The sequence below is a fragment of the Ascidiella aspersa genome, chromosome 7 (genome assembly GCF_963924565.1).
Source record: "Ascidiella aspersa chromosome 7, kaAscAspe10.2, whole genome shotgun sequence".
Taxonomy (NCBI): domain Eukaryota; kingdom Metazoa; phylum Chordata; class Ascidiacea; order Phlebobranchia; family Ascidiidae; genus Ascidiella; species Ascidiella aspersa.
This window is the reverse complement of record NC_139453.1, coordinates 28,286,275-28,299,038: the sequence shown is the minus strand read 5'-3', so window position 1 is coordinate 28,299,038 and position 12,764 is coordinate 28,286,275. Positions and strand designations below refer to the sequence as shown.

General features: G+C 34.6%; 1 protein-coding gene across 1 annotated transcript in view; it reads right to left on the bottom strand.

The window, feature by feature from the left end:
* The window catches only part of LOC146138793 (xanthine dehydrogenase/oxidase-like), a 33,511-nt gene extending 27,083 nt beyond the window's left edge, over positions 1–6,428 (bottom strand). Inside the window, exons 1-7 of the mRNA XM_083393632.1 lie at positions 6,393–6,428; positions 5,828–5,885; positions 4,591–4,687; positions 3,993–4,101; positions 2,600–2,768; positions 1,793–1,876; positions 258–334 (exon numbers count right to left, since the gene is read on the bottom strand). Coding sequence (XP_083249758.1) covers positions 258–334; positions 1,793–1,876; positions 2,600–2,768; positions 3,993–4,101; positions 4,591–4,628 — 477 coding nt within the window. The 5' untranslated portion in view covers positions 4,629–4,687; positions 5,828–5,885; positions 6,393–6,428. The remainder of the gene's footprint in view (positions 1–257; positions 335–1,792; positions 1,877–2,599; positions 2,769–3,992; positions 4,102–4,590; positions 4,688–5,827; positions 5,886–6,392) is intronic.
* Positions 6,429–12,764: the final 6,336 nt, after the last annotated feature.

The following is a 12,764-nucleotide window of genomic DNA, read 5'->3' as shown; positions in this document are numbered from 1 at the left end:
TATTTATTTATTTTTTTTTTCGCAATTCTATCAAAAATGTTTTGCAGAAAAAAAATCGCTTGAAAATGTCAAACTTTTGCAATACACTGCAACACACATGGCGTGAATCTAATCCTTTTCTCCTAAATTGGTTGCAGTTACAAAGTGTACGGAAGACCAACGTAATTAAAAACTAAATGTAGTGTTTTGATTAGATATATCGAGTTTCCTTTTGCAATAAAACCTCACAAAATACCTTTATTTCATTAAAACCTCACCAGTAACTCTGGGGGAAAGATGATTTCCTGGGACGGGTCGTATCGTGAAAAACAATGATCCTCAGCCGAATGTGGGTCTCCGTGGTGTGATTTATTGTTCTCACTATGATCTCCTAAATAGGGATAAGGTTGGAGATATTAATATGGTCGAACACACAGGTTAGGGCAGTGTTTGGCTGCCTCAGCCTTTTATAAGTTGTGCCCTCTTTTATCATCTGTTCATGTTTCACAAAAACGTCACGAAACGTCTTAAGGAAGGTCTCTGACAATTTAAAAATAAGACTTTAAGTAAAATTAAAAAGTTTTAGCACTGAATTTAGAATCCATTTCACTTTCACATTCTTTTGACCGAAATCAGCATAATTTTGAAGTCTATTTGTATTGTGACGTCAATTAATGACGTCATTTAAAAAAATACTTGCCTACCGTGGTCCATGCAAAGCAAAACTAAATTTTAGGGGTTCGTGGAAAAAGAGTTCAAGATTCCCTTCTTTAGAAGGACTTGAGCAAATAGTTTGATTTCACGAATTACTAGAAATTCTTGCTGCAATATATGCAGTGTGCCATTACCACGCAAGATTTAAGAGAATCGTGAATTTTATTGTATTTTTATTGGAAGCAATAAACTAGAAAGCCCTCATAAAAGGGGTAATTTTTTAGTGCAGGCAACAATTCGGCAAATAACTCAGTTTGATTTTATTGTCTCGCCCACTGAAGAAAAATCTGTTTTTGTGGAACTGTACACGCGGCTAGGTTATGCATTAACCACGTGAGGCACCTTTTAAAGATTTATTGGTCGTAAAATCATGGGGTGATCTGGGCCGGCCTTTGGATTAGCTGCGACATGCCCATGAGCGTAACCAGGGGGGGGGGGTTACTGAGGGGCCATGGCACCCCAAAAAATTTATAAATATTTTACTCTTCAAAATTTGTTTTGTAGCATTTATGAGCAGTACCACAACATTTGATCACAGGCAGGCCACACCTTCAATTGTCATGCACTGTTACATCATAAACGATGTAGTTATTATTAGGTTTGATATACATTGTATTTTTACTACTTTTAGACAGGTTTTGCTCTTTGAATGCTTTTCAATATTGCGTAAAAACTCAGTCAGTTGCTGCTCGAAACGGTTTGCTAACGTTGTTATTTGTGTTCGGGTAATACAATGACAAAAGCTAAACAAAATAGTTCAAACTTTTTGGCCCCTCAAAACACATTTTCGGCTGGCTACGCCACTGGACATGCCAACGGATTAAAAAACAGTTTTAGCAAACCACCAACTATTCTAAGTTATACATCTAGGAAGTTTTAATGTATTTAGTTGCGTTTCGCACGAATCTATTGCGTCTTTTTAATACGAACATAAAAGACAAAGTTTCATCGTCTTTCAGGAAAAACATAATTGTGGCCACTCCTACTGTAAACCCATGTGTTATGTCATTCATAAACATAAACAAAATAGTCCCAAAATGAGTTTACAGAAAAATAGTGCCAAGAAATTTTCTTTTATCTAAAAATAAAAATGTTATACCTTCGTTGCAATTTTTTTCCCGGTTCCTGCAGCACTTCGCTCCCATTGGACAACCAGAAGCAGGGTCGGTGAAGGTTCGAAAGGCTGAGAGCAAACATTAATTCAGTCTGGCGCCATTTTTGAAAGAGCTGTACTAGAGAATAAGTAATACAGTGAAGTTGTCTTGGATTCGTGCATTGTAGCGTTTTGCAGTTAGCAAATTTAACCTAATTTCTGAGAATATGTTAAATCTGAAAAGCTTTTCATAGTAGAGAGGTGGCAGCCTACAATAGGTCATATGAACGTATACAGCACCTATTAACGCACCTTTTTCTACATTTCCATCTACTGAAAACGGTTGAAATTTGTAACTTTTGTTTAAAAGATTAAAAAGATTGAAAAAATAAGGATTTTTGGCAACCTTAAAATTGCTGACCTTAAAAAAGTATACATGAATTAGATTTATTTCCATTTGTTATAATTTGTCTGAACTATAAATAAAGATTAAATATATGTAGCCCCTGAAAGCATCCCAAGTATCTAAAAACGCTACTTTCTAAAATATACTCTGTTATGTTGATGTAGCAAAATATATTTTTTTAAAGAATCGCGCAGTACTTTTAATTACGATTCGGCGATGTTAGTTGCGTATAATTTAGAGTTCGCTGTGTTTGTCAAAAAGTTAAAAGATTACTAAACTCTAAAATCCAATTTGTTTTTAAATTTCAGTTTGTTTTCGAACAGCTTACAGTGTATTTTTGATTACAAATCAACTGTCATATTGAGATTATTGGATAGAATGCTTTCATTGAATTATGTTATCCTCACCGCTTATAATGGGTCGGTAGCCGGTGCATCGACACAGATTTCCCTGCAGGCACGTTTCCATCTCATCCTCGCTCGGCGTCCCCTTGTTACGTAACAATGCGTACATTGACATCACAATGCCCGGAGTGCAAAAGCCGCATTGCGAGCCGTGGAACTTCGAAAGGCGCTCCTTGAAACGAAATGAGGTGTAAAAACGTTTAATGTAGAAGAAGTAACGTCACATGTATATTGGAAATAAAAATGAAAAATTTGGAACATTTCTATCAATAATTCGTCTATACCCGACAATTTGACTATATGAGACTTAAAAAAAAACACTTTTTAGCGATGCGATTTATTAATAACAGTTTGTAATTAATTCAATGACAAGTCAAAAGTCAAACGAAAGTACATCTAAGACTTCAAAGTCATTGTTTCGAGATTTGGCTTGACTTCACTCTTTTAGACTAACAACTTTTCATAAAATTGGGGAATTTATCTCAACTGTTCCACGTCAAACAATATGCTTGCTATTACGTTTTTATCATTTTTAAAGTCTTTCTCGTTATGGGACTAGTTTGCCAATTTGAACATTATAACTTTTTTATGGCAATGGTTTGACTAGGATTTGAATTGCTCTAATAGTGACTTGACTGGGACTTGACTTGTTATTTTTTTAAAGAAACTTGAACTTGATTAAGTTATTTCACAAATGACTTGAATTGGACTTAATTCGGGCAAGTAATGAATGGGACAAAGACTTGACTTGTATTTTTTGACAAATGCTTCTTTTTGGAACACTATATACGGATCTGTTCATAAGTTTAATGGTGAAAATAACGGCCCAAATAGACGTTAAAAGCGACATGCTTTATTTTCAAACGTTTCGGCAATTTCTAATGCCATCATCATATCACTGATGTGGCCTTCATATCACTGATGATGGCATTAGAAATTGCCGAAACGTTTGAAAATAAATATGTTGCTTCTTTTTGATTGAAGTTTTTTCACAAAGAGCATTATGGGTATCCAAATAGCCCACTTTACATGATAGTTTTTTTAAGAGAGTCAAATTTAAAAAACATATTTATAAAACAGCTGTTTTTCGACTATGTGAAACATATATTTTCGTTAAATGCTTTTTAGATTTTGGATGCACATCAAGCCACTGAAGAACAAGTTCGGGGACTTTTGGATAGTGTGTTTTATAAGTTGTTTTAAGCACAGATACAAAAGATCTGTTTGTCTCGCATGTTGTCAGACAAAATCTGTAACTTTGTAATTTACGAACTATTTTACGAACAAGTGACTAGCATACCTATTTTCCGATTTTGTTTTTGTCAAGTCATGTATATTATGTCGCAAAATGTTATTGGTTAACCAACTCATTGGCTACCGCTTATAACTTTCTCACCTGTACAGCGTGCATCTTGGTCTTGGTGCTTCCGATTCCTTCCACGGTAGTAACTGCGCAGCCGTGCACAGAAACTACAGGGGCCAGACACGCGTTCGCCGACATGTGCCTGGCAAGTAATCAGCATTAGTTAAAAGCGCCTTTTACTGATTGTAAGAAGAGTTTGAGTTTGTTGCGTAGTTTTTTTTATTCTTTTGGCAAATAACGCAAGTAATCGTTAGCGTTACCGAAACTGTACGTTGGTAAATTAATTAGACATCAAAATTGGGAGTCAAAATAAATAAACATGAAAGAGCGACAGAGCGTACGATGAATATTGAATACTTTCAAAACCATCCGATTAAGTTTATATTTACAAAAACCTTTCTATAAAGTTTATATTTTTTTCCTTATTTTTTAAATTTATAAAATATTGAACAATCCACCGTTCTTATCGACAGCGAATGGCACACAGGCATTGGCCGTTATTGACGTCGCTTCGGTTAGGTTGGGGACCAGAGTTGCCTCGTGTGTTTAATGAGTTCAACTAAATTTAACGGGATTGCCTTGTAAAGTAGGTCGCGCGCATTTAAAAGCCCTCAAGGGAGATTTAACTTACTTTATTTTGTTTGCTTGTTGGCTCCAGTGCGATATCATCACCGTACAGGCGCCGCAACCACCTTCTCCACATCCCAGCTTTGTACCAGTCAAACGCACTACAACATTTGTGACGTAATAATCGATATATTTGAATGAAAACAAATTAAGCATATCGTCAATTTTGATGTTATAATGCTACCACGACCTTTATCTGATCACCATTGACTTACAAACACAAAACCAAATCGTATATATAGAGTTACAATGCATATTCAGCTGAAAATAGGCTAGGTCATGGCTGGGCAAATATTTTTAGAGCAGGCCGCATGAGCACACAAAATGTTGTGTCGGGCCGGGTCATAAAACGAAATAAGTACACATAATTTGCATCACACCTTCACGCCATAAAACAAGTATAGGCCTAAAAAAACGTTTACGTTGGTAGGTGTGCGCAAATATGCAATTGAACTGTTATCTAAAGAAAATGCATCGCGTTAAGCGCGAATGAATTGCAGATATTTGATTTTAAATGCAAAACTTTAATTTAGATTTGAAAGGGGTGTGACGTATTAAGCATTGCAAAACTGTATGAATCGGACGAAACACGGAAACTTGCATTAATAAACTTAAGTTGAAGAAAGTGTAAATCGTGATGTTATAAGAGATTAAAAAATGACCCTAATAATAATGTTTGTTCATATTGTAAAGATGGAATAGATTTTAATAATAAAGAAAAAAAGCATTTATAAATATAAACTTTACCGAACCTTCGTTTAAAAGAGTGTTGCGATATAGAAGCGCCTTTTGACTGTAAATATATCAAATAAAACTATTGTAAGAAACCAAAAAGACAAATGAGATTTGCACGAAGCGAGAAAACAATTTTCATTTTAGTATTTTAAACAGGCAACACAAGGAGCTTAGCGTTTTCATGACTTGATTCATCACTGGTAAAAGTGGTGTATAATAGGTTACAAGCTAACATGTAAAAAGCCGTGCTTGGTTTTACTTATGTGCATTATTGACTTAATATTAAACAATTCCTTAAAAAATTAAATAAAGTTGCAGGTGGGTTTTCAATTTAGCGAAGAAAAAATAGCTGCGAAAAGTGTTCTAAAGGTGTTAAGCCGCGGGCCGAATCAAATTGCTTGGCAAGCCGAATCCAGGCCGCGTGCCGTCTCTTTTCCCAGGTCTAGATGATATTTGTACACACATGTGCGTGAATTCTTGGGTTTTTCAACGAACAACAAACTCACGTTTTTGTCTGAGATACGAGAGAAGGGTCTCCTCTGGGTCAGGATTTACATCTACGACCTGAAGGTTAAACAAATTTATTTTGACTGATTTCGGTGAAACCCTTAAAGTTTAGAAGAGTCCGACCCCGGTTCAAAGCACAATTTCGTTGAGTCCCTAATCCTGTTCCGGCTCTGCAATTTGTTACTGCACTAAGAATTTGGGAAAGGGTAGTTTTTGCGTGTTTTACTCGAATCCCGAATCCGACTCTAGCTAAACAAATCGAATCAGAGTCCCAATTCCGACTCAACAGCTTCGAAAGCAACTGGGAAACTATCAATTTGCTTTAACGTTGTAAATTTAATATGGTCAGATATAATTAAGTTTCATAAGGTAAATTCTACTTCTTGTAAATTGTAAGGCAAACTTTTCTGGGGTGCATCGGTATTTAAAATAATCATTTTTTTAGCTCGGAATTTGTAAACGTTATTAAATTATAAAGAACAAACAATAAGTAATACATCATTTCGTAACCAACATTTTATAATAATATATTAAAGTTCTGTTAAACTTCCCATCGAAATTTACCTTTTTTCCGTTGACAAAAAATACCAACGAATCTCCTTCTAGGGTTTTGCCACATTTTGAAACCTTGATCTCATCTTCCATTGTTTCAAGGATTTTTCTTTTAACAGCTAAACTTACAAAGGACCGTCTTTTAAATGGTCGATAATTTTTCTTTTCAAAAGAAATATAGCAGTTTCACCATTAAGCTTTAAACTTATCTTGCCAAAAACCCGTATTAACCGTATAAATTACATACATTAGCCACAAAAACTAAAATACAAATAGAAATTACATTTCTAAAATAGAAAGCTTGCTGTCAAGGTGCTATTTCAAACTGAAAACTTCATTTCGCGACAATTTTTATTGCTAAGTGCTTTAAAGAAAAACCGTGTAAATTTTACGACGCTCATGCACACTCAATAAAGGCCCGATTAACCACCCTTTACGGGTTTGATTTACTGGATAGGGAAACTTTTGCTTCAGTGGTGGGTTAAACACTAAAGTTAAAGAGAATATAAACCCAGGAACGAGAATTGAATGGTTAACACAGGGGTCGGCAACCTTTTTCTAGTCGCGGGCCAAAACCAAACTCAGAAAGGTCTCTGCGGGCCGCACAAAATGTTAACTAAGAACTGTGTTATTAAAATGTTAGAACCACCGTGAACTAGGCGGGCCTCGGATCTTTTATTGTACTTAAAAACTTGTCCAATTAGATTTAAGGAGGCAGTAAAGTGTTGGCGCAAAGCGCGAGAAAAAGCTTTTGCTTGGTTTAAAATCTACACGTCATCATCCATACTACTGAAAAGTGTAATAAAACGACTTTGAGGAAACGCGACAAGTTTAATAAATAAACTAGTTCAGCGTTTGTAAGTCAGGGCGCACCTGGCGAGCGAAGCGAGCGCGATTGTTTTTTGGTATACAGACATTTCTTGCAAGTTTTTATTAAATTGCCGAAAATAAAAAATAAAAAATTGTAGAAAATATATGTCCAATATATTGAATACGTTTTTCGTTTGTCCACGACGCACTTGGCAGCCTTCCATGACGCAACGGTAAAGAAGTTCTAGTAGTTCAAAAGACAGCATTAAAACGTAAACAAAGCGGATGCAAATAAAGATCATTTGCGCCAAGCGCGAACATTTTTCGCCCTTACGTAGTTAAAATAGTCAAAAGCATTTGAAATGGACTCGTGTCTAGTTTGTCAATAAGCGGCGGGTCGGATGATTTACACTGGCGGGCCGTAGGTTGCCGACCCCTGGTTTAAGAGTTCCTGTAGATGGCGTTTTATTAGAGGGGTTGTTAACTGAAATATACTCAGGGGCTCTTTCCTAAAGTAAACTTTTAGACAGGAGACGCTATGTAATTCATGCTACATCTAACTACAACCTCCATCTATTATCTTAAGATTTATTTGAAACGTTCACAAAATGCTAACTACTCTTGTTTGGGCTTTAAGTTTCTTTCCAGAAGTAGGTAACACGTTGAACATTTCGAATATATCTTTACAATACTCTTCTGCGATGTTTGCGAAACATTTAAAAGATTGCCTACTTCTATATGTGCTTTAAAATTTGTAATGATTTGCACTAAAGAAATTAGCAAACATCAAAACAAATAATATTGCCCTGGTTTTCTAGAACTTAGACAATTTAGTCGAACGCTACTTTCTTACATTTGAAAACATTTGAAACAGTTTAAGACATTTTTGTTCACGTGCTTCCACAAGACTATACAGACTAGTAATTTGGTTTAATTAAATGACCGAATGGTCACATTAAATCGGTTTTCACAACTCTTTCGCGACCATATCTAGCGTAAGTATAGCAACAAAGATTTGCTAACCAAATTCTGCTCGCTGAAAAATGTTCTTTAAGTGAACAATACATAACTAAGGTAACAGCATTAATCAATAAACATAACCATATGTGAACTACTGCAGTCGGCGGCCCAGATCTAACGGCCACTTAATTTGGGGCTGACACCCATGACTTGAGAAACACTGCATTAAAAGCCGCTTTCTATAATATAATCAGAATTCCAATATACTTGGGTACACTATGCACGGATCTGTAATGCAGCTTGATAATAAATTGCAAAGCCAAAACGGTCGACATTAACTGAGATGATACAAGCTCGTATCGAAACGTCATAATCAGAATTGTTTTTCGAATAACTGAATCTGCCTGAATCCGAATGGTGAAAACAAACGATTCTGGATGCACATCAATGATAACGATTAAACTAAGAACAGAACTTAAAAAAACGAAAATCATTTTACTAAGTTATGTGCTTAATTTAATCTTTTTCTTTCTATAATATACCTATTTTATCCCGAAAAAAATAAACTCAAACTCTCCAAGTTTTTTCAAGGTAATAAACCGGTAAAGTGTTTTTTAGCAACCGGAAAAAAATGTATTGGGTAGACAAATAGTCTGCCAACTGTTGGTTTTTGGCAACATCGGGCATCATTCACTTCCACAACAAACGCCGACAAACCTAGCTTGTCAATAACTTCTGTTACATTTTGAACGAACTCGTGGTTTGTTATTGTTATTTCGTCATCTAAATATGTCCCACGCTTTTCTACCGCTTTACTCGTTATGATGCAATGAAATTCAATATGCCATTTTATTCCGAAGGCGGTTTTATGACAATGGGATGGTTGTCACCACTAGGGGTCGCGCGGACCGACTCAGATGAAGTCGCATTTTTTTACAAATGGCGGAGATGCGAAGTGGGGTACCATTGGTTCAATAATTCAGTCAGTAAGGCCGTTTGCGAAATTTTGACCAGTTTAACTTTTAAGTCTAAGTGATTCAATGTTAGGTAAAAGTTTATTATTGTTTTGCTCACTGATGAAATAAAATTAGTTACCTGCTTATAATTATGCACTTTTTTATAAGTTGTTGGAATTTTTATCTGTGTTTGATTTAGTTTAAATATACAATAATCTATAATGCAAAAATGGTGGAAGTACATTTGTTCAGTTGCTATAATTTTCTTATAAAAAATATTTATACCTTTTATATAGGTTTGGAATCAACAACAAATCTGAAAAATAAATTTCTCTGACAAATCAACAACAAATCTGAAAAATAAATTTCTCTGACAAAAGATTTAAACATGTCTGCAATAAAAAAAAAACACTTCTAATCATGCATTTTATGTCGTATGATACAGACCACACCTAATAGAAAGTCAACAGTTGTGCATGTTTTATTAAAATTTATAATATGCACTTATTTTTTTGTATGATACCAAATGAAATAAAATAAAATGATGCAGTTGATTAAAATGCTTTGAATTAAATTGTTGCTTTGAAATAAGCAAGCACAATCAGTAAAATAATATTTTATAGATTCGGCTATTATTTGCCGAAGATATGAAGATTCATTGTAGTTGTTTGTAACATTGGGAACTGACAAACATCTTTCATTTTCCTGGCGTTGTTCCAAAAAACATAGGTTTCTTTGTCAAAATGGAAGATTTCAGTCTGGTAGCTAAAATATTCTTTGAAATGCTTGATTTTTCAGTCAAAGGCACACCTTTTGCTTAATTATGCAACATTATAAATAGTTGGTTGTTTATAAAGATGTTGGTCAGTCATAAATACTGAAGTACAAGAATAATTTTCGGAAAAATTTTATGTTAATGCGCAGGCCATAGAATGCCGTTTAGATTACTATACAGAAGATATAATTTAAATTAAAAATGACTGTAAAAAAGTGTAAATGAAACGACTTGCAAAATGCAAAGTTAAAAAAAGCAATAATGTACAAAAAAACTATTTTCTCATGAAAATGCGAGTTTCATCTTTGTTCGCAACAATACAAAGCCTTAAATATTGTAATTATATTTTATTCACAAGTTAAAGTTGCAGCAAATGCTTTATGGTTTTAACCTATACCGTATTTTAAGTACAAAATTTTAAGTTGCCACAGTCCATGTTTAAGCACTTCTCGTTAGGAATATTTAAATAAATTACAAATAAAAACTAATTATTTACATAAATTAAAGTTAACTCAAAACGAATAATTAGCATTACGAAAGATTCTACGTAAACAACGTGTGAAAAAACATAATTAAAAACCACTGATATAACCATTGTATAAGATAGGCGCGCAACGCATCTAGTGGTGGAAACCATTCCATTGTTTAACAAGCACTGCGATGGCTTTCGGTGCATTAATGATATGTAATGGTTGGTCAAAAAGCAGCTTCAGAAGGGTTAGATCACAGTCGTTAACACGCATGTGTGTACAACTGTGCATATTTCAATTGTTTGAAAAACCGCTGGGATATTTTTAAACTTAACTAAATTGTGTCCGATGTGACCTTAAGGAAATGTTTTTCTATCGACTCTTTCGTTAAGAAAACGCACTAGATTTTAAAGCTAATTTAAAGATAATGACATGAACCCAGCTAATCTAACAGGTTCTTGTACAATATGCAATCTTTTAGGTCTAGATAAATACTAAATGTAGAAAAGGGAAGCCACAAAAAAAGAAAAAAAGGGAAAGCGTTAAAAATAGAAAAGGGATTTAAAAAAGTAAGAAAAAAAAAGTTAAAAAAGTAAACTTTACTTATATACGTTTTAGGTCACCAAATATTTTTTGCGCCAAATTTTAATACGCCTATTTTATCTACTGCCCCGTAGCAACAATTTGAACTTGCAAAGCATGTCACAAAAGCAAAGTGTTTTCATATTCAAGCGCTGATAGACAAAGGTGTTAGTTTTGAATCTTCTTCTTCTGTTGCGTGTCGACGGTGCTGAAATCAAGTAAAGAACAGTTAAAAGAAGTGTTTCTAAACCTTTATTCTCAGCGGCGCAAACACATCATAGAACAGTGTTTCCAAACCTTTTTGGGCGGCAAAGCAAACATATTATATATTAGTGTTCCCAGACAAAAAAAATTTGATCAAGGCATTCTGTATTGATAGCCGAAACATCGTATATATCTTTTTAGTATACTTTGCCTGGTAGCAACAGTATATTTAACAATTACATAGCTTGAAAAACGCCCGAAATACATGACCACAATGCAAATGTCCTATCTTTTCAGTTTACTAATTAACAGTCTGCTAGCCGTGCTTACTCCGACTGCACTGATTAATGATGAAATTCAGCACACCTTCGGTCATGTGGCCACCTTTGTAGTATATATTTATTGACAGTTCTTCCTTAACTATTTTGAGAACGAATAAAAATTTATTTAAAATATTCATCAAATGCTACGTATATCTCTGTATGGGCTTTAATACTCATTTTACTTCGAACTACAACCTCCTTGAATTATCTTAAGATTTATTCAAAACGTTCCAAATATGCAACTCATACTTCTGTATATGCTTTAAATATTTATTCTACATCTAACTACAATCTTCAGCCATTATCTAAAAATTTATTTCAAACTTCCAAATTTGCTACTCATAGCCTACTTCTGCACGAGCTTGTATATTCTTTCTACAAGAAAACACACCTTTTACAACTAGCAAACGTGGCGGTAAGAAAATGCGAAGCTTCCTAAAATCGCATTGCGTCTCCGCCTAGATTGGTCAGTACTTTTATTTGTACGAACGCCCTTAATCAGGGATCGGTAACCTACGCCAATGTAAATCATCCGATCCAAGGCCTTTAACAAACTGAGCATGAGGCCTTGTGCTATGTTTTTGGCTATTTTAACTAAACGAAAATGCAAATGCGCTTCTCGGGCATCAGTTTTTGTATTAAGTTCATTCTCGTTGCAACTGAACTTTATCAGCTCAAACGCATGTGAGCTTTCTGAGGTAAATCTACTTGTATAGCTTGGAACTCTCTCAAAATCCAAGTTTTCTCGACTTAATGTTGCTAATTTTCTCGGATGATTTCTGTATTTTATGATAAACAATAACAACGAGACCGTAAGCAACATTTTTGTGCCAAATGCGCCGCGTTTCTATAAATATTAAATTTCTACTTTAAACCAAACTTATGCATTTTTTTCACTTTGCGCGTTGCATGAATGATTAGGGCAAAAAAAATTATTAGATTCATTTTCAGTTGCATACAAATCTATGGTCAGAACCAGGCTAAGGGTTATAATAAAAAAAATTGTAAAGTCAAACTTTATCAAATCAAAACTGTTTGGTGGAAATTTTTAGGGCCGCCAAGAACTTGCTGTGTTTGGTTTAGGCTGCCAATAGTAAAAGGTTTATGACCACTGCACAAAATCAGAAAGTCCTTGGTACCAAACATTTTACAACTAAGCACAACCAAAACTTAAAACAGGTACAATGGAGCTAGTACAAGGGTTTTAACTTGCGTTATTGACAAGGTGCTTTAATAAAGCAAAGACAAGTGCAAAAGCGGTAAGAAGTGTCATCAACGCCGAAAACTGTTAAAAAAATACGCCA